General features: G+C 46.1%; 1 protein-coding gene across 1 annotated transcript; it reads left to right on the top strand.

The window, feature by feature from the left end:
* Positions 1–17,211: 17,211 nt before the first annotated feature.
* Positions 17,212–20,310, top strand: LOC143033127 (uncharacterized). The gene has a single exon (XM_076198332.1). It carries the CDS (start codon positions 17,212–17,214, stop codon positions 20,308–20,310), a length of 3,099 nt encoding a protein of 1,032 aa, XP_076054447.1.
* The last annotated feature ends 2,748 nt before the right edge of the window (positions 20,311–23,058 follow it).

The following is a 23,058-nucleotide window of genomic DNA, read 5'->3' as shown; positions in this document are numbered from 1 at the left end:
TCCACTGTCCAGGAATTTGCGTCACTACTATCGCTATCGGACAAGTGATTAAGAACGTTTTCGATGTTTTTCTCGAGCCCGCGTGGTCTGATAGGTAGTGCTGGGCAAATACCGCTAATTTCAATATCGAAATTATTGGTGAACAACAATACAGTTACCGAAATTACCGACAGTTTACCGGTAAAAGACTCGTGACGTCACAAGTTCTAGTCGAGTTCGAAAAATCAATGTTTTTGTCCTTTAATAAGCTATATCTCTGGTCCTATTTTACATATTGTTTTTATTGTTATGTTATTGTAAAGGGAAAAGGTCATACTTTAATTGGTGCTACTATAGTATGCTATCTTGTATCTACCGCGCGAGTGAGTGAATGGAGGCCGTAGTGGTGGGCAGCTACCGGTGAAATTATCGGTTTTATCGGCAACAAACTTAATGATAGCTTACCGACAAAAATTCTGCTACCGGTAAAGCTTCGTTAACCGATAACTCGATAAGCTTTACCATAACACTCACTCAGAGAGCGGTAACTTCGGTAAGCACGTCTCGGCTTACACCACACCCACCCTCAGGGTGGGTGTGGTGTATACATTTTCGTTCACTCAGTACCACCAAGCCGAGACGTGCTTACCGAAGTTACCGCTCTCTGAGTGAGTGTTATGGTATAGCTTATCGAGTTATCGGTTAACGAAGCTTTACCGTTAGCAGAATTTTTTGTCGGTAAGCTAGCATTAAGTTTGTTGCCGATAAAACCGATAATTTCACCGGTAGCTGCCCACCACTACTGATAGGGAAAAAGATGTCCCGTAAACACTGCCAGACGGCCGAACAAAGCTATTAATGGTTTCTTCAAATTGTCCCTTTTAAAAGGTAAGAGTTAAAGTCAGAACCATTCATTAACATTAATTAAAGAGACCACGTCCGATATAGAGAAAAGGAAATGAGACGTAAAAGGGGAATGCAAGTTACACGGATGCTGGCAATAACCCCATGCCTTGTGTTGTTGCTACGTGTTTGGGTAACCCTTTTACGGTTCTCATAACTATGCTATACTCTGTTTTATGAAAAGTAAAATGTGCCAAAAGATTCTCATTTATATATATTTTTTTGTTATGCAGGGTGTCACGAAATGGCTGCCGTATAGGGGGTTAGCCTACACCTAACCTACAGTTGAGGGTCGCGCTGGCCTGTTATAGCCTAACCTACAACATAACCTAAAATCATTTGTAAACCTTAAGTAGGGTAATTTAAAGATTTCTGAAGAGGCCTATCCTATGTTATATTACAGGAAGAGGCATGTTACCTCACTTTAATCTTATAAGGATTTCTTCTGCCTCCCGAATCTTTCAGATACCCTACTCCATTTTCACATTGATACGGTATATTTTTCTAAGGAAATTATACACTTACAGGGAACTAATTTGGTCTCAGAACTAGTCTTGGAACTAGTGGGAGACCGGATGGGACGCAAGTTCTCAATTCCCTCCCTTCCCCGGTTTGGGAAGCTTTTGGAATAATGTTGGAAGAATAAACGAACCAAAGAAGGTCGGGTTTCCTTTCAACTAAGAATGGAAAGTGGACTAGGACCCACCTACCCCATGTCCCAGGTCCTACCATAAGACTAACCTGCAGCCCAGTACAACTCCTCCTTCGGTTTGTGTCATTGGAAGTCAAGGAGTAGTGGAATAATGCTCGCTTCCTCCCGAATATGGGTGGCAATCTGTAGCATCTGAATTGTTGATCTATATACAACAAATTCTTTGTCTTTTTTTTTCTGTCACGGTTCGCCGTGACAGAATGTTGGCAGCTGTTCGGATTCTTTAGCTTTATGCTATTGATTCCATCTTACCCACGAGACCTAATTATAGTAAAGAAGATCACATAGTGTAGTGGTAGAAAGTTCTCTTTGAAATATTTTTTTCGAGCTTAATCATTTTAGTCATGACTTATACTTTGCATTCCTCTCAAGTATTGTTATTGAACAGATATGTCTTATGTTAGATGTTCACCTTTTTAGGAAATTATTGGTGTAAGTGGTTAAAGTACACTTGAAAAAAAATGATGCCTCATGGTTTGGATGACTCTTTTACAGAATTAATTCAATTGGAAAATGAAGTCCAACAAGCAGTAACAAAAACACAAAATCTTACACAGTCCTATCAGGAAGTTTGTTCACAAGTAAGGGATTTAACACAACAGATTAACAATATGGACAGGGAGATGTCTTATCTGCAGGGGACAATGCAACACTTAATACAAATACATAATAACACACAACCACCAGTAACACCAACACCACATACACCTCACAATCCATACAACCCCTCCGCAAGTGGACCCCTCAATACTGTAACAGGGACACCACAATCCAGAACCAGGACCATCCCTCAGCAGGATGGGGAATCAAATCTGTTCCTAGTTGTAAGGATTTACTATTTTTGCACTTTTATACTTTTGTACTTGCTTGTAACTTCTGTGTAGTATCATAGAATTATTCAAAGTGGATGATATTCTTTTAGGTTTATGTTGGAGGAAAAGAAGTTTGTAATAGGAATCTGTAATGTATCACAGAAAATTGTCATAATTGTGAATGTTTTAGTGGTATTATGGATCTTGTCTTAAGTCTTGCTCTTGTAGTACCGGGTTGGTACATTTCCTAGGATGGAGTGCGCCCCTTTCCAAACCCCTTTGAAACTCAATTTTTACGAGTTGTTTCTGGCCAAGAAGTCTGGACAGATAGTCATTAGGATGCCTTGATAGGAGCCAAGTTTGTCTTCTTAAATGGAGAGCTCTTTTGAAGTAGAGTGACGCGATCTCCTGTGTAAGTGGAGTCAATCCAACCCCAGCATTAGGCCAGGCAAAGCTATTAGGAAAGCAGTTTGAATGCACACCCATAGGGTAGTGTCCACATTTAAGTGCTCCAATATATCCATGTCTTGTTACAAGAGTAAAATATTTTTTTTTGTCATAGACTGAGATTGTTAGACAAAGATCTGTATTCCACTGGGGCAGACACATAGTAAAGGTTATGCAGGTCCATGACGGAAAGTGGCTTGATATTAGAGTGGACATGAATCAATTTTTCCCCAAGGGAAAAACTATGTCAGGGGGAAAAGCTATCCCTCTTATATTTTGGATGTACTTAGAAATTGATTCATCATCCAGCTCTAATATCTTTAAATTACTATTGTAATCATTAACATTAATTATAATGAAATCCATAAAAAGGACATTATTCGTCAACAAACACATGTAAAAAAAATGTTACTATGTCAAATTAAGTCCTACTCTCGCTATCGGACAAGTGATCAAGAACGTTTTCGATGTTTTTCTCGAGCCCGCGTGGTCTGATAGGGAAAAAGATGCCCCGTAAACACTGCCAGACGGCCGAACAAAGCTATTAATGATTTCTTCAAATTGTCCCTTTTAAAAGGTAAGAGTTAAAGTCAGAACCAGTTATTAACATTTAAGTAAAGAGACCACGTCCGATATAGAGGAAATGAGACGTAAAAGGGGAATGCAAGTTACACGGATGCTGGCAATAATCCCATGCCTTGTGTTGTTGATATGTGTTTGGATAACCCTTTTCGGTTCTCATAACTATGTTATACTCTGTTTTATGAAAAGTAAAATGTGCCAAAAAGTTTTCATTTATATATATATATATATATATATATATATATATTATATATATATATATATATATATATATATATATATATATATATATTTTTTTTTTTTTATGCATGAGGGTGTAACGAAATGGCTGCCGTATAGGGGGTTAGCCTACACCTAACCTACAATTAAGGGTCGCGCTGACCTATTATAGCCTAACCTAAAATCATTTGTAAACATTAAGTAGGGTAATTTAAAGATTTCTGAAGAGGCCTATCCTATGTTATATTACAGGAAGAGGCATGTTACCTCACTTAATCTTATAAGGATTTCTTCTGCCTCCCGAATCTTTCAGATACCCTACTCCATTTTCACATTGATACGGTATATTTTTCTAAGGAAATTATACACTTACAGGGAACTAATCTGGTCTCAGAACTACTAGTCTTGGAACTAGTAGGAGACCGGATGGGACGCAAGTTCTCAATTCCCTCCCTTCCCCGGTTTGGGAAGCTTTTGGAATAATGTTGGAAGAATAAACGAACCAAAGAAGGTCGGGTTTCCTTTCAACCAAGAATGGAAAGTGGACTAGGACCCACCTACCCCATGTCCCAGGTCCTACCATAAGACTAACCTGCAGCCCAGTACAACTCCTCCTCCTTCGGTTTGTGCAATTGGAAAAGGAGTAGTGGAATAATGCTCGCTTCCTCCCGAATATGGGTGGCAATCTGTAGCATCTGAATTGTTTATCTATATACAACAATTTTTTTTTTTTTTTGTCACGGTTCGCCGTGACATATATGCATAGGTATACATAGTTATATATCATATTATGTGGCATCGACATATTGGTGCATGTTGCTTGCTGTGCTAGAGCAGCGTTTCCCGACCTTTTCCGACCATAGCAGTACCCCCTGTTGTCATGTCTAAGCAACCCTGCACCCCTATCTTATTAGAAGGATAAAAGAAAGTGAAGTGTACTGCTTGAAACAAATTTATAATATTGTTAGTAGAAGAAATAAGAACACCATAGAAAAATAAAATAGCACGGAAAAAGTCAAATATACACAGCTGGGTAATCAGTAATACATATATCATGTAGTTTTTGTGTGCATCACTTCCCAGCACCCTCCTATAATTGATTTCAGCACCCCAGGTTGGAAAACGCTGTGCTAGAGAATGCGTGTAGGTAAACACTCAGTTATGAATTACACATTACATTACAGTATATTACAACTGCTACACTACTTACAAAATCTCTTTATATGTCAGATGTTGTTTTATTTCTATTCGTATTTCATCTGGATCTTTTCTTCTGATCTATTTCGCAGATGAATCCATCCGGCTTCGGTTTGTTCTTTCATCCCGTTCTGATTGCGTTTTTTTTTTTTTTAACAGATATCATATCACTTCTCTCCTGTATTCCTGTACTGTATTGTACGTTTCATACACTCGATATTCTAAGAAATTTAATTGCACCTGTTAGGTTTTTATTTAAGCTTGATTACAATAGGGCTCTTGGCGGGTGACTGACTACCCGCGCTTGGGGTAGTCTCTACGAGCGTGACTCGCAGTTGCCAGCTCTCACAATAAAAACTCCTACATCTCCCCCTCAAGATTGTGAGGGAAAAACAAAACAAATACCTTGACAATCTGATTACATTGAACAAGACAATATAAATGGCAATTCCAATGACATACAATATGAACAAAATTGAACAGCTAGATTATGTAGTCGTCCAGCCATCTCGGCCGAGACCTGTGCCTTTGAGGACGTTCCCTTCTCGGGGAAGCAGGCGGAGGCGTCCCCTGGGTCGGTGGTTGCGGCTCGGGTGAACCCCCGGGTGAACCCCCGGGTGATAATGGCCCCCGTGGTGGCGCGGCCATTCTCAAATGGCCGCGGGTGCGCAGTGAGATGCGACCGCTTCCGTCCATCCTCACTGCATACTGGCGGTGTGGGTGGACTTCGACTACGGTACCAGACTTGCTCCATGCCTTAGAAGTCTGGTCTTGAACCCACACACGGGCTCCCGGCTGCAGGCGGCGCCGTCGACGTCGCTGGCCCGTGCTATTCTGTCGTATCTCTGCATGATGTTGCGCCATCTGAGTCTCCCTCTCCTCCAGGGTCCGCTGCCACTCACAATTGACTTTGTAGTTCTGTTTGGCCGTGGGGACTCCATCACGTAGCTGTCTGCCAGTTGTTAATTGTGCGGGGGATGCGTTTCCTTCTCGTAGCGGGGTGTTGAGGTATTGGAGGAGGGCAAGCGACACCTTGTCGTTGTCCAGGCTGCCGCTGGTCCCTGTGTTGTCTCGCAGAATCCTCTTGGCTGTCTTCACGGCGGCCTCGGCTCGGCCGTTGGACTGAGGGTACTGAGCGGAGGAGAGGCGGGTCGTGACGCCCCATCTCCTGAGGAAAGCGGTCATTTCCCCACTCACTAGGTTCGTACCTCCGTCAATAGAGAGTTGTTCTGGGGCCCCCCATCTGGTGAAGTAGTGCCTTAGGTGCTTCATGATTTCGCTGGACGTGGCACCCGAGGGTAGGTGCGCAACTTCTAGCCAGCCAGTGAGTCGGTCGGCGTAGACTAGGTATGTTTGACCTGCCAGCTGGAATAGGTCTGCCACCGTCTGCTGAAAGGGGTAATCGGGGGGTGGGGTGAGAATGAGGGGCTCAGGTGGTTGTGACGGCGCGTTAGCATTGCAGGAGTTACATGTGGCCCTGTAATGCTGCAGGTCACCCTCCATTCCAGGCCAGTACACCGTCTGTCTGGCTCTTCTTAGCATGGAGTCGAGGCCCTGATGGCTGGCGTGAAGGCTAGCTGCCACTCGTTGTCGCAGAGCCTCAGGGATGACAAGCCGCACACATCCCTGATCATAGGTATAGGTGACTAGGCCACGGGACACTGCCAGTCTGTCTCGTACACCGTAGAAGGGCCGCAGGCAGGCGGGCTCCCGTGATCTGTGGGGCTCCCAGTCGCCGCTGCTCACTCTTAACACCAGTGACTGGTAGGTGTGGTCCTCAAGGGCCGTTTGCAGCACCATCTCTTCGTCGATGGTGGCGCACCCACTTAGGTCAAGGGCGGCTACAGTAGCTGCTGACATGGCTGCGGTGATAGCGACGTCTTGTTCTTCATCCATCTCGTCCGGATTAAACTTGGCCACGGGATACTTGGATAAGAAGTCGGCTGCCGCGTTGTGTTTCCCCGGCAGAAAGCGCATGGTGAACCTGTACTGCAGGGTCTGCTCCTTCAGACGAAACAGCCGTGGGTTGGTGATGTCCTTGAGGGCCTTGTCGCCAAAGAGCCTAACTAGGGGCCGGTGGTCTGTGGCGATAACCAGGTTGGGGCACCCCAGGAGGAAAAGCCGGGCTTTACGCAGGCACCACGCTACCGCCAAAGCTTCCCCCTCCACCGGTGCATATCCCGACTCGGCCGGGGTAAGGTACCGGCTTCCGCACAATGCCAGGCGCCAGCCTCCCTTGCAGCAGTGTGGAGCAGTGGCTGGCGGGCATGAGCAGTACTGCTGCATCACCACGAACCCGATGCCGTCCTTGCACCAGTCCGTGATGGCGATGGTAGGTCGGGTCATGTCGTAGTATGCTAACCCCTGTTTGGCTAGCTGACAGATGATCTCTTTGGCTTGTGTGAATCTATTCTGGAGACACTCGTCCCAGTAGACAACCTTACCTGCTGGTTTTTTCAGCAGATCCCTGAAGGGCGCCATAAGAGGGGCAGTGGCCAGGAAGGGCGCCAGTTGGTTCACAAAGCCAAACCAGGAGCGCACGTTTGTGATGGACGGTTTTTCTGGCATCTTAAAGTCCCTGATGGCAGTAAGGCGCTCTGTAGTCGGTTTGTATGTGTCCCAATCCAAGTGGTAGCCAGCGAAGTCGACCTCCCTCTGGCAGAAGCGAAATTTCTCCGGCTTTAGTGTCACTCCAGCCTTGGCACATACTTCCAAAAAGTCGTAGGCATGCCAGAAGGCTTCTTCTATGCCTGCGTCATAGAGGAGTGTGTCGTCCACGCACTTGTATTTTCGCGGCAGGTCGATGATGGCGTCGTCGAATCTTTTGGTATATGCATCCCCCGCTGCGCAGTGTCCCATGGGCGTCCGGCAATACTGGTACCTGCCCCACGGTGTGATAAACGTAGTGAGGCGCCTGCTCTCCTCGTCCAATTCCACCTGGTGGAATCCCCAGTGCGCATCTGCCACGGTTTTGTAGGAGTGTGCCGGCACCCCAGAGGCCATGTCAAACGGGGCAGGGGTGTGGTGAGTCTCTCGTAGGCAGCATGCGTTGAGTTTCTGGAAGTCGACCGTGCGGCGCGGCTTGCCAGACATTTTTGCCACCACGACCATCCTGGCACACCACTCTGTGGCCTCTCTCGCGGGGACAGGACGGATCACGCCTCTCTGGACGTCCTCATCCAGCTGTTGCTTGACCTCCGCTTCCCAATGTTTTGGGACGGGGGCGGGAGTGTGGCAGGCATAAGGGACAGCGTCGGGTGATAGGTGGATATGATGAGGGGGCCCCGCCATGATCGGCAGCGGGTACCTGTCGGTGTCGAAGGACGATGTCGAGAAGTGGCCGAGCAGCCATTCCTGTAGCCTCGGCACGTTTTCCTCGAGAGGAGGGAAAGGCATGGTTGCTGGTCTGGGTGGCGGACCCCGGCTGTCGCTGCTCCCCCCGCCCACGCTCGCTATGGTCGGTAGTGGCGGATGCGGAAAGCCTTCGTGTACCAGGCCCAGATCCTTGCAGGCGGCGAGGGACAGATAGACCTGCCGCACAGACCGTACGAAATACACCTCCTGTTGGGTGGAGCGGCCAGGGATGCTAAAGTGGCAGGTTATGGTCCCCAAGGTTGGTAGGTTAATATTGGCGAGGTCGCGCAGGCCAGTGCGTCCCTTAAGTTGCCTGGGCGAGAGGCCCAGAGCTTTCAACAGCTTGAGTCCCGCTACACATACCTGCGCGCCTGTATCTGCGATGGCTGTGGTGGAGTGGTGTGTGTCGCCATCCGGCCCGGAGACGATGACTTGAAGCCGTGGCTGGCTCATCACCTCGGCGGTCGCTACCACAGCACTGGCCACAGCGTCCTTCTTCGCAGGCTTCTTAACCCCTTTGCACACTTTCTGGAAGTGGCCCAGCTTTCCACAAGCAAGACACGTGGCGTTTGCTGCCGGGCAAGCTGCCCTACCGGGCTGGTGTCGGTCACCGCAGTCCCAACAAGGGCGGTGGCCCAGCTTTCCACAAGCAAGACACGTGGCGTTTGCTGCCGGGCAAGCTGCCCTACCGGGCTGGTGTCGGTCACCGCAGTCCCAACAAGGGCGGTGGCGGGCTTTTCCGGGACCAGCAGCAGCGATGACGTCGTCGTCACTCGCAGCGTCGTGTATGACGTCACCCGCGGCAGCCTCGGGATGGCGGTTTGGCGGGAAATCATGCGCGTCCCTCTGAGCTGCTTCAAATGCCACACAGTAAGATCTGAGGCTGTCAACCTCTTTGAATTGAGCGTAGCACTGTAATACCTCGCGTCTTAGGGTTGGTTCACGCAACCCAGCAATGAGCTTTCGCACTAACATATATTCACTTAAACTCGCGTCACAACTTGGGCACTGAAAAGCACAATCTAACACCATCTGGGAACACTTCGTGAAGTAATCGCCCACCGACTCCCCCGAGGCCTGCTTGACACTAAAGAAGTCCGACCACTGTACTGCCTGGTTCGCCGCACGCAACACTAATTTGCTGACGTTCTCCAGGGCCTCGGCAGCGGGAAGGGTGTCCCAACGAGCCTTGGGGAACCTGGCGTCGAGCGCCTTTTGGAGCCTTGGGGCACATAAAAGCCGGATGTAGCGTGCGGCGTCGCCGTCGCCGACAGCGTTGAGCTCGATCCAATCTTCCAAGGACCGACGCCATGACCTGAAGTCTGCTGTAGTCATGTCCAGGTCGCACTTCTCCAACCCAGCTGTGCTAAGGGCCTTGCGGCTTGGTGTCCCCATCGCCGCCATGTTTCGCTGCAAAGCCGCTATGGCTCCCTGCTGGGACAGTAAGAGCGTCTGAGCCTGTGCTAGGAGGCCTTCTCCTTCCCTCCGTCTACCTGATGTGGCAGGGAGCCTAGGGCGTCTCGGGGTGGTCATCGAAGATGCGTAGGAAGGATTATCACTGCGCCATGTTAGGTTTTTATTTAAGCTTGATTACAATAGGGCTCTTGGCGGGTGACTGACTACCCGCGCTTGGGGTAGTCTCTACGAGCGTGACTCGCAGTTGCCAGCTCTCACAACAAAAACTCCTACAGCACCCAAACTGACCAGAGTCTCGCAATGTTCTTTTACGGTTGGAGACTAATCGCCTCTCAGAAAAGAATGATCACTTAGGCTTCGAGTGATTTCGGCCCAAGGTGATTTCGGCCCAGGGTTTTTCTGGGCTGAAATCGCCGGTGATATATTATTCTTTTGATAATATATTTTCTTTCAATAATAAATGAATAATAATAGCAGTCCTCCAAACGTTGCTATCATTATTTATTTATCATTGAAAGAAAATATATTATTAAAAGTAACAATATTTTTTGCACATAGTGTGTGAAAATGAAATGAAATTTATTAAACAAATTATTTAAATTGAAATTATACAACTTTCATGGTGTTATTGTTGCACAAAAAGTTGCCTAACATAAACATTGATAACAAGTAGTCTAGGGTTGGGTTGTTCAAAAACTAATTCTGGCGTTAGTTTATCTTGATGTATGTTACCATGATGTTTAATGTCAAGATAGATTTAACGCCAAGATAGTGCAAAATTTTGTATTGAACAACCCAGCCCAGAAGTTCAACATCATTATGTCGGGGCGAACCGCGACAGAATAAAAAAAAAAAATAATAATAATTATAATAATAATTGTACGTATATCAACAATTCAGATACTACAGATGGCCACCCATCTGGAGTAAGCGATCATTTTTCCGCTACTCCTTGACTGCCAATCACACAAACCGAAGGGTGAGGAGTTGTACTGAGCTGCAGGTTATTCGTCTGGTAGAACATGGGACCTGTGGGTATGTGGGTCCTAGTCCGCTTTCCATTCTTGGTTGAAAGGAAACTCGACCGTCATTGGTTCGTTTATTCTTCTAACCTCATCAAAAAGCTTCCCAAACCGGGGAAGGGAGGGAATTGAGAACGTGCATCCCATCCGGTCTTCCAGACCGGTTCACTGGTTTCCTAGACCAGTTCCGAGACTAGTTCTGGTTTCCCAGACTGGTTCCCTGTAAGATTACAATTTCCTCAGAAAAAAATACCACATCAATAGTGTCAGAGAGGAAAGCTATCCTTCTAAAATTTTGGATGTACTTAGAAATTGATTCATCATCCAGCTCTAATATCTTTAAATTACTATTGTAATAATTAAAATTAATTATAATGAAATCCATAAAAAGGACTGTATTCATCAACAAAAACATGTAAAAATGTTACTAAGTCCCTTATATTCCTACTCTCTATCGGAAAGAAGGGATCAAAAACGTTTTCGATGTATTTGCACACACTCACTTGGTCTGAGAGAGCGATGCCAAGTAAACACTGCCAGACGGCCTAACAAGCTATTAAAGTCATCTTCAAATTGTCCCCTTTTAAAAGGGAACCAGTCTGGGAAACCAGAACTAGTCTCAGAACTGGTCTTGGAAACCAGTGAACCGGTCTGGAAGACCGGATGGGACGCACGTTCTCAATTCCTTCCCTTCCCCGGTTTGGGAAGCTTTTGGATGAGGTTAGAAGAATAAACGAACCAATGACGGTCGAGTTTCCTTTCAACCAAGAATGGAAAGAGGACTAGGACCCACATACTCACAGGTCCCATGTTCTACCAGACGACTAACCTGCAGCCCAGTACAACTCCTCATCCTTCGGTTTGTGTGATTGGCTGTCACGGAGTAGCGGAAGAATCCTCGCTTCCTCCAGAAGATGGGTGGCAATCTGTAGCATCTGTATTGTTGATATATATACAACAATTTCTTTTTATCTTTTTTTTTTTTTTAATGTCGCGGTTCGCCACAACAGAATGGTGGCAGCTGTTCGGATTCTTTAGCTTTATGCTATTGATTCCAACTTACCCACGAGACCTAATTATTGTAAAGAAGGTCACATAGTGTAGTAGTAGAAATTTCTATAGTTTTTCTTGAGCTTGATCATTGTGTTATGATTTATACTTTGTATTCCCCTCAAGAATTGTTATTGAACAGATATGTCTTATGTTAGATGTTCACCTTTTTTAGGGATTTATTGGTGTAAGTGGTTAAAGCACACTTGAAAAAAAAATGATGGCTCATGGTTTGGATAACTCTTTTACGGAATTAATTCAATTGGAAAATGAAGTCCAACAAGCCGTAACAGAAACACAAAATCTTACACAGTCCCATCAGGGAGTTTGTTCACAAGTAAGGAATTTGACACAACAGATTAACAATATGGACAGGGAGATGTCTAATCTACAGGGGACAATGCAACACTTAATAGAAATACATAATAACACACAACCACCAGTAATACCAACACCACATACACTTCACAATCCATACAACCCCTCAATACTGTAACAGGGACACCACAATCGAGACCCCCAGTACCACCGCATACTAATACACAAAGCACACCACTAGGTGCATCTGCATTCATCAGTACAGTACCCCTAACACCTATAAGAGCCTGGCCAGCATCACATAACCTTACAGTCACCACACCCCCTCCTACACAACTCCCCACACCCGTCCCTAATCCATCCCCAGCCTATCCTCCTCCGCAACCTCCTGTTAATCAGACAAACCCTTCCAATCTGCAGCAAGGTAATCAGACTGTCACAGCCAATCCTTTTAGTGGATCACCTAACTATCCTCTTAATAACGCCAATCCCTCAGGAAATACATATACTCAAGCCAAAAGATGTACCGGTAAGTCTCCTCAAACTTAGTGAGCTAAAGGGTGTTAGCGCCGATAATAGGTTGAATACTTTCGTTAGGCAGGTAGAGTCATACACCAACTCAGATGAGAAGAGAATAGAAGTGGCATTAGCCAGGACTGAACAGGATATAGCCACGTTCTTAACAGTGGAGCTAGCCACGAAGGGTAATAATCTAACTTGGGATGAGATTAAGAGGATAATGAAATGGCATTTTATAGGTTCGGCTACACTGTTGCAGGCATGGCAAGAGATAACTGCCCTGACTTATTATTTTGATGAACCTCCTAGCTCCTTTATTAATATATTACAGTGTAAAATTTCAGCTTTAACACTGAAGTTCCCCAATGATCCAATCCCAACATCAGATAAGTTCCTCAAGACAAAGATATATAAGGGATTGAATTCATACTCTAAAGCTAAATTAGTTGATTTCCTAGCAGATCATATTCCTTTGAGAAATTTTATGACATATGCTGAAGAGGAATACTATTGAGCTCAAGGAATGAACACTGGTAATAGTAACAGAGTCATGCCCATTTCAGGTGCTGGGAATTCCCAGTCACCAACCCCAGTGACAGGTATTCCTCAAGTAACTCCAAGTAATGAAATAGATAAACTGACAAAGAAATTGGAGGAATTAAGCAAAAGGGTTGAGAAAGCATCCATGAAGAAGCAAAAGAGTAGTAACACTTACTGTGCCTTTTGCAGAGTGACTGACCATAACCTGTCTGATTGTCCTTGTAATCCACCTAGAGGAGTATGCTTTGATTGCCATAAACCAAATACATTAGTCGAAGAGGTCATGTAGGATGCCCAGGACAATTAAATGGGAATAATACACAATGACTAGGAGGTCAAGCAAGATCTCCAAGTATAAGTTTGATGGTTAATGATAATATGGTTGCAGCTTTAGTTGATACAGGTAGGTGTGTTAGTATAGCTAAGAAATCCTTTGTGGCCAGTTTAGGTTTGAAGCCTGCTAAGATGAGAAATTTACCTAGGTTAACGGGAGTCACAGACACAGTTGTACCAGTATTAGGATCTGTTTATTTGGGTGTTAGTATTGGCCATAGAGTAGTTACTCACTTATTTTATATTGTGCCAGACCCCCTTTTAGATACAGAAGTCCTTTTGGGTGCAGATTTACTTGGAAGTGCCCGTCTAACATGGGATCATAAGAAGGGTATACTAGTTTGGGATAGTATTACCTACAGTGTGCGGCTTCTTAAACGGAGACCTTCCACAAGCAGAATTAGGAGACTCAAGATAATTAAACCATCAAACCATGATGTAAATGAGATTAGGTTAAAGAGAAAAATTATCCTACCTCCTTCCTCTGCAAGAATATATGCCATTAAAGTTAATGAAAATGTAGATACTGTACTTGGATTTGAGTCAGGATTGAAACATAGTGGTGCTATGAAAGCTTTATGCCTTAAAGTCAATAAGGATCAGGAAGTCCCCGTACCTCTAATAAACAGTACAAAGGGTATAGTTAAGTTGAAGATAGGAACATTGATAGGTACTTATAATAAGATTGATGAAAGGGACATCAGTTCAGTAGCTACCACATGTAGAAAGATTGAAATTAAGAATGATCTTATCCCTGAAAGCATGCGTGTTGCACCAGGATGAGGAAGCACTAGAGAGGAGAAATTAGAAAGTTTAATTGCACAACAAGATTGGTCACATCTAGATAATGGACAACAAGCCCAAATAAAGAACCTGGTAATTGAGAATCACCAGATTTTCATAGTAGAAAGTAATGAGTTAGGGAAATCCCAGGGAGTTCAAGGGCATATTAATGTTAGTGATCCCCAGCTCGTGAGGACCCCGATGTATAGATATCCCGAGAAGGCTAAGCAGCTTACCGCCGATCTGTTAGAGGATATGGAGGCCAAAGATATAATTGAGCCATCCACAGCTGCCTGGTTGAGTCCTATAGTTCTAGTCAGAAAACCCGATAACTCTCAAAGAATGTGTCTGGACTATAGGAAAGTTAACTCTCACCTTCAGACTGATATTCATCCATTACCTAGATTAGAAGAGTTAGTTGAATCGGCATCTGGAAATCAATTTTATGCTTCTTTAGATATGAAGGATGCTTATTACCAAGTAGAATTGGATGAAGATAGTAGAGATTTGACAACTTTTAGTGATGGAGTTACCTTATATCGGTTCAAGAGACTCCCCTTTGGTCTGAGTTGTAGTCCAGCCATATTCTCAAGAGTAATTGGAAATATCTTAGCCCCCTTAATAAAGAAGGGTTGGGTCAAGAATTACTTAGGTGACATTGTAGTATGGGCTCCTAACTTAGAAGAATTAATTGAGAGATTGGGAGAGTTGTTCCAATTATTTGGTGAAAAGGGTGTGAAATTGAATATCAAGAAGTGCCAGTTCACTCAAGAAGAGATCAAATTTCTTGGCCATATCATATCCAAGAAAGGATGCAAACGTTGTCCTGACAACCTGAGTGCAATCAGACATATGAAAGCTCCTACAAATGTCAAGGAAACTAGAAGGTTTTTTAGGTATGTGTGGATTTTACCGTAAACACATACGCAATTTTGCAAAAATTGCTGTCCCCTTAACCAATCATCTGAGAGGAAAAGAACAATTTAGTTGGACACCAGAGTGTCAATCTAGTTTTGAACAGCTAAAGCAACTTTTGATGACAGCTCCTGTACTTATTAAAGCAGATATGTCACGTGGGTCACGTGACGAGACTTGGAGGGCTGTCGGCGCGGACGTTTGGTCATCCCCCGCTGACCACGTGATTCGGCCGAGACGAAGCTTGGTGCTAGTGAACCAGAGCACCTGACCGGCCGAAGGACTGTCATCGTGAGGTCCAGACTTGGCTTCAGTGCTGCCAACTGTCCCTATACGAGGTCACTACTGCTGTGCGCATGCGCAGATCCATGCCCTTCCACTCTCCCTCACCCTCCCGGACGTGCAAAGGAAGGGCATGGAGAACCTGGAAGGCACTTCTTTTCCGACGCTCGTCGTCGTCGAAGGACAAGAGAGACCTGTCTGCTTGCCGAGCAGGCCACTTCAGTCTCTTTCTCCCCACCCAGGGAAGTTACAATTTGTTTTTATAATTTAATCTTTTGTGTAGCTTAATTTTAGCCTGTGTTATTCCGAATAAACACATTTTGTTGGTGTGTCGTGTGTTTCTCTCGCCTTCTCAAATTTTCCCGAGTATTACCGTTCGAACCTATTTGACAGTGGCGCCACGAACAGGGACTCGGTTGAGAGAGAGAGAAATACAGAACTGCGGGACAAGTGAAGTGTGCATGATTAGTATTAAGTACGTCCACGCAGTTGTCGGATTAACTCAGCGCTCATCATGGCAGGTAGTGAAGGTACTTTCAGGACCGCCCAAGCGATCATAGAGGAGGCCAAGGAAGGGTTAGGAATGACCGACCCGGCCGAGATCGCTGAATACGTGAAATCCCAACAGGCTTTGGAACGACAGGACAGGCAATGGGCGCGCGAGGAGGCCGCTAGGACTCACGAGCAGGAAATGGCTAGGCTTAGCATGGAGGAAGCCGCGCGGGTTAGGAATCACGAGCTAGAACGGGCGAGATTCGCGTGCAACGGTCAGAACGAGAGCCAGGGTACGTCTTTCATGCCCGCAGCCGCGAATTTAGAGAGGTATTCGGAAGGGGAATGTATTGAAACATTCATGGAGAGATTCCAGGACATAGCAGGTAGGATGAAATGGTCCGAAGACGCCAAAGCCATCCAATTCATGAGCCTTTTCTCCGGAAGGCCACTAGATATATTGATGAGTGTGCCATCGAAGGACAGAACGCACGACTCTATGAGGCAGGCGCTGATTCAAGCGTATGGCGTGTCCAGTGAGGACGCCCGCAGGCAATTTTTCGAAGCAGAAATGCTCGAATATGAGACGGCATCACAATATGCTAGTCGCTTGGCGAGCCGCCTAGGGCTCTGGATTGAAAAAGATGGAGCAGAGAAGACGTTCTTGGGCCTAGTGGATCTTTTGGTGAGGACCCAGTTCGAGAAGGCTTGTAGTCCTCAATTAGTTGCGCAGCTTAGGTTAGATAAGGTGACTAGCATAGAGGATGTGTGCACTAAGGCCGAAGCACACTATGCAGCGTACGGGAGAAATACCTTTAGGAGAGAACAGAGTAAGGGAATAGGTGGTGCTGGTGAGGTAAGTCAGTCACGTGAATGGTATAGGCAGCAGGTAGCCGACAGGAGCGGCATGAATAGGGCTAAGTCTGGCTCATGGACGGCGCCACGAGGTCGTCCCCAACAAGATGGTGGAATGCGAGCCAAGGGGCGCGAACAGCCAGCGCAAAGTTGGAGGATGGGTGCGGGCATGACCGCTGCCAATCTGGTGAGTACCCAGGACGACTCCATGAGCACGAATCAAGGTCAGACCAGTAACGAGCGTCCCATCCTTGCCGGGAGCTCGCCACGTTCGTGGGCAGAAGGTTCTCCTGACATTGTAACAGGAGGCTGCCGCGAGACGCACCGGTTATGACTAGGCCAGGAAGGACTTAACATTTGGTTAGGCCTGGTGTATGGCGAGGAGGCACATGTAATGAGAGATTCGGGTTGCACAGGGTGCATCGTGAGAAGGCAACTGGTTAGACCCGAGCAGTATACGGGTAAGAAAATTAAGTGCAGCATGGCAGACGGTTCCACTACCGTCGTGCCCGAGGCTACCGTGCACGTGGAGTCGGCCATATACACTGGATGGGTAGAAGCGGCGGTCATGCGGAATCCCATAAGTGATTGCGTGATTGGCAATATCCCCGGGGCGCGTAATACGAGCACCGTAGAAGCAGGAACGCAGACCACCGCGGCCGTAGTAACCCGCGCAATGGTGAGAAACCTTTCTGCTGCGGTGCCTCTGACTGTGCCTGAGATGCAGGAGTTAATAGATTCGAAGGAAGTTCAGGATAGGCAGCTAGACGATCCCTCGTTAGAAACCGTACGTAGGAAACTTCAGGATGGTACCGTACGGCGAGTGGGTCAAAGTGTTATGACTTATGTAAGGAAGGCAGGAAGAATGTATAGGAAGGTTGAGACAAGTCAAGAGATTAAACACCAATTCATAGTACCAGAGCGGTATAGGCAGGCAGTATTTAAGCTTGGACACGAGGCAGCATTAGCGGGTCACATGGGATACCATAAGACCCTCAATAGGATCAGCAAGGATTTCTTTTGGCCGGGTATGGCCACAGATATATCCCGTTGGACAAAATCATGCGATACGTGCCAGAAAACCACAGACCGGGGCAGAGTTAAGCCTGCTCCCTTGCAACAGCTGCCCATCATAGCCACGCCATTCGAACGCGTCGCGGTCGATATCGTGGGTCCCATTAAGCCCCGATCGCGAGAAGGCTATAAATATATATTGACGCTAGTCGATTTTGCTACTCGTTGGCCGGAGGCCGTAGCTCTTAAGAACATAGAGAGCATCACTGTAGCGGAGGCATTGCTGGGAATTTTCAGCAGGATAGGGGTGCCCAAGGAAATCCTTAGTGATAGAGGAACCCAGTTCACCTCGGGAATGATGAACGAGTTCTTACGGTTGCTTTCGATCCAAGGCATCCGAACTACGCCGTACCACCCCCAATGCAATGGTCTGTGCGAGAGATTCAACGGCACGTTGAAAAAGATGCTAAGGAGGATGGCGAGCGAACAACCTAAGGAGTGGCCTAGGTTTGTCGCACCCTTGCTCTTCGCATACCGCGAAGCTCCTCAGAGTAGCTTGAAGCACTCCCCCTTTGAACTGATTTATGGGAGGCAAGTCAGGGGGCCCCTCCAGATGTTGCGTGAGCTGTGGGACGATCCCGTGGTTAGCTCTACGTATGAGTATGTGCTCAACTTAGCAGATAGGCTCCAGGCCACGTGTGAACTTGCTAAGGAGGAGCTGGTTAAGGCCAGGGAGGTCCAAAGGTCCTACTTTGATAGGAAGGCCGAGCTGAGAGAATTTCTGCCAGGGGACAAGTGCCTGCTATTAATGCCTACGTCCCATAATAAGTTGTTGGCCACCTGGCGTGGGCCCTACGAAGTAGTTGCCAGGAATTCCGAGGTCAACTACACCATACAGGTGGGCCACCATAAGACCAAGCGCTTCCACGTGAACATGCTTAAGCGCTATATAGAGCCCCAGCAGGCCGTAGCTAGTATGAATGTAGGAAAGGAAAGAGTGACAGGACATAGGACATCTGAGCAGCTAGGATGCCTGCGCTTAGTTAGGAAACAGTTCCAGGACGAGGTGAGAGAGCTAGTAGGCTGTGCTACCGTCATTTCGGAGGAAGGTGAGAATGATGTAGGTCCCGAGACAGCGCAAGCCAGGCAAAACGAGACATGGAAAGATGTAACGGTAAGTGACTGCCTGGAAAGCGGGCAAAAGGACGAAGCTGTGTCCTTATGCAGGGAGTTCGCCCACGTTTTTAGCGACAAGCCGGGGCAAGCCCAAGTGGAGCCCCACCGCATTGAGTTAATCAATGAATTCCCTCTTAAGACTAAGCCGTATTCTATACCCCTCAGACTCGTGGACGACGTCAAGGCAGAAATAAACGCAATGGTCGAAGCGGGAATAATTGAAAGGTCGACTTCCCCGTATTGCAGTCCCGTAGTGGTGGTTGGTAAGAAGACCGGAGGAGTAAGGCTGTGTGGGGATTACAGGAAAGTCAATTCTATCACACGGCCCATCGCAGAGCCAATGTCCGATCAACGGATGATATTTTCTAGATTAGCTAATTCAAGGTTTTTTTCAAAACTAGATCTCTCCCGAGGATTTTTTCAGATAGGACTACATCCCGAGAGCAGGAGGATTACAGCTTTCGGCACACCATGGGGGCTGTACCAATTCACCGTGCTGCCCTTCGGCCTCACCAATGCCCCAGCGGTGTTCAACAGGACCATGCGCGACGTACTTCACGATGTGCCCGGCACAGAGGTATTCGTCGACGACGTCTTGGTTCATACGGAATCATTCGAGGAGCACATGGTGGTGCTAAGGAAGGTACTGGAGAGGTTATCAGCAGCAGGTATGACTGTCAAACCCTCCAAAACGGAACTCGGCCAGACCGTAATCCAGTATCTGGGCCACACAGTGGGAAATGGTAAATGTGGTTGTCAAGAGGACAAGGTGAAGAAGATTAAGGAGGCCCTGATCCCTACGACGAAGAAACAAGTGAGGGCCTTCGTCAACCTTGTGGGCTACTATCGGCAGTTCATCCCCGAATTCGCCGCGGTAGCACTGCCGCTGCATAACCTTCTAAAGAAGAGTGCTCCAAACAGAGTAAGTTGGGGAGAGACAGAGGAAAGGGCATTCCAACAACTAAAATCACACCTATGTAACAGTCCCATATTGCAGCTCCCGAATCCCAGAGAACCCTTCACGCTACGAACCGATGCATCCCAGGACGCCGTCGGAGCTGTTCTACTCCAGGAGCAGGACGGATGGATGTACCCAGTGGCCTACCATAGCAGAAAATTGCGGGCAGCTGAGAGGAACTACAGCACCATCGAGCGTGAGTTACTAGGTGTGGTAGATGGGATAAAGAAATTTCAATTCTATCTGTACGGAGGTAAGTTCGTCTTGGAGACGGATCATATGCCGCTGGAGCATTTGAAGCCGTCCAAGACAGCCAACGCCAGGCTCACCAGGTGGGGACTATACTTGCAACAGTTTGACTACACCTTGCGTTACATAAAAGGGAACGAGAATGTGGGGGCGGACCTACTGTCCAGACTTGGAAACAAATAACTGCTGTATTTTTTTGTCCCCAGATCCGGAGGAAGGAGACATCGTTTTTTTTTATTCCATACAGTCACGTCTACATACACACACACACACAGACATTCGACACTTGTATGCCATGCCGTTTTGGCCAGAGAAGCCACAGCTACTCCATCTTCCATCGGAGTTTTCCCTCAAGGAAAAAGAAAGATCCTGAGGTTTTTCGCTCATCCGGAAGATCGAGGTAGCAAGGCTAATAGGCACATTTACAACTCGCGACCCGCGTCGCGAGTTGTCCCCATCATCGGAGGAATGTCACGTGGGTCACGTGACGAGACTTGGGGGGCTGTCGGCGCGGACGTTTGGTCATCCCCCGCTGACCACGTGATTCGCCCGAGACGAAGCTTGGTGCTAGTGAACCAGAGCACCTGACCGGCCGAAGGACTGTCATCGTGAGGTCCAGACTTGGCTTCAGTGCTGCCAACTGTCCCTATACGAGGTCACTACTGCTGTGCGCATGCGCAGATCCATGCCCTTCCACTCTCCCTCACCCTCCCGGACGTGCAAAGGAAGGGCATGGAGAACCTGGAAGGCACTTCTTTTCCGACGCTCGTCGTCGTCGAAGGACAAGAGAGACCTGTCTGCTTGCCGAGCAGGCCACTTCAGTCTCTTTCTCCCCACCCAGGGAAGTTACAATTTGTTTTTATAATTTAATCTTTTGTGTAGCTTAATTTTAGCCTGTGTTATTCCGAATAAACACATTTTGTTGGTGTGTCGTGTGTTTCTCTCGCCTTCTCAAATTTTCCCGAGTATTACCGTTCGAACCTATTTGACAAGATATGACAAAGCCTTTTCAGCTATTTACAGATGCTAGTTTAGATCATGTAGGTGCAGTATTAATGCAAGAGAGTGATGGTCTTCTGAAGCCAGTTGGATATTTTTCAAAGAAATTAAAGCCTGTAGAACAGAGATATTCCACTACCGATCGTGAAGCTTTAGCCATAGTACTGGCCTGTAGACGCTTCCATCATTTTCTTTGGGGTACCATGTTCACAGTACAGACAGACCATCAGCCACTTGTATCAGTATTCAAAAGGAAGACAAAGTCTCCTAGAATGAATAGATGGGTTATTGAAATGCAGGATTACCGTTTCAAAGTTGTGTATAGACCAGGAAAGCACAATGAAGTAGCAGATCAGCTAAGTAGGCCAGTTAGAGCAATCTTTCACAATAATCAAGACAACTATCTTGGATTGAGTAAGGAGGAATATAAAGATTGGCAGCTAAGTGAAACAAGATGGGGTGACTTGATTGCTTATTTAGAAGGAGGAAAATTGCCTAGAAAGAGGTTTCCCCGAGCTTTGATTCATCAGTTTATACTGTATGAGGGTTTGTTGTACCTGAGTGCTGACAGGCAAGATAATAGTATTCAGTTAAGACTTGTAGTACCTCAAGAGCTTAGGAAAGCAGCACTAAAATTTGGTCATGAGCATGTTGCAAGTCACTTAGGTAGAAGGAAAACTATTGATGCTTTGGAGACATACTTCTATTGGCCTTCACTTAGATCTGATGTAGTTAAATATGTCAAAGAATGCATCACCTGCCAAGTCCACAAAGACAGTCCATCCTTCCAGCAGAAGTTCCAAGAACTACCTCCAGTAAACAAACCCTTGGAGCGTATCAGTATTGATTTGACAGACATGGTGTCTGGAGCAAATGGATACAGTTACGTTCTTACCATCATTGATCACTACTCACGCTATGTGAAGTTTTACCCACTTAGGAACAAGACTACAGAGGTTGTCAGTAAAAACTTTGAGAAGTATTTGAATGATTTTGGAGTTCCAAAGTGTGTAATTCTTGACAATGGTGCTGAATTCACGTCTCAGCAGTTTAGAGATCTTTGCAAGTCACACAACATAAACACTGGTTTCATTACCCCCTACCATCCCGAAGGTAATAGTATCTCTGAAAGGATGCACGGAACCATGAAAACTTTGCTCAATGTCATGTGCCAGGGTCATCCATATCAATGGCCAAAATATTTAGGAGAGACTCAGAGGACTCTTAATTGTGCTATACATGCCACAACGGGTGAACAGCCTCATTATGTATTTTTTAGTAGGAGGCCTTTTAGACAAATCCTTAGTGAATTACCCTCAATAGATGATGAAGTGATGGACTCTGATATTGCTCGAGCTCATGACATCATCCAAAAGACCCACGCTAAAATGTCAAAAACATTTATCCATTATGCAAATAGAAAAAGACTGAGCAAACGTGTTGATCTCAACTCCTTAGTTTGGGTGAAAAATGAAACCCAGTTACCAGGCACAAGTCGCAAATTTAATGTGAAGTTATTGAAAGTGTTCGTGATGGGTCAACTTATGTAATACAAAATTTGTTTGATGAAACTATCCTCGAACATGCTGCTGATAAACTTAAGCCATTCCATGGTGATGAACAATATTTACTTAACCTACAGGAGCACACAGAAACAGTGCCTGACATAGTGAGTGAAGGGATTCGTACAAGAGGTGCTAGAAATATTGTGCCTCCGTCCCATTTAATAGAAGAGATCTAGACTCTGTTAATGAATATTGCTGAAGTGAAGGACCATCCCTCAGCAGGATGGTGAATCAATCTGTTCCTAGTTGTAAGGATTTACTATTTTTGCACTTTTATACTTTTGTATTTGCTTGTAACTTCTGTGTAGTATCTTAGAATTATTCAAAGTGGATGATATTCTTTTAGGTTTATGTTGGAAGAAAAGAA

Source organism: Oratosquilla oratoria, chromosome 15 (assembly GCF_046742065.1).
Source record: "Oratosquilla oratoria isolate Oo_2021 chromosome 15, ASM4674206v1, whole genome shotgun sequence".
NCBI classification, from domain to species: Eukaryota; Metazoa; Arthropoda; class Malacostraca; order Stomatopoda; family Squillidae; genus Oratosquilla; species Oratosquilla oratoria.
This window is presented reverse-complemented; position numbering and strand designations above follow the sequence as displayed.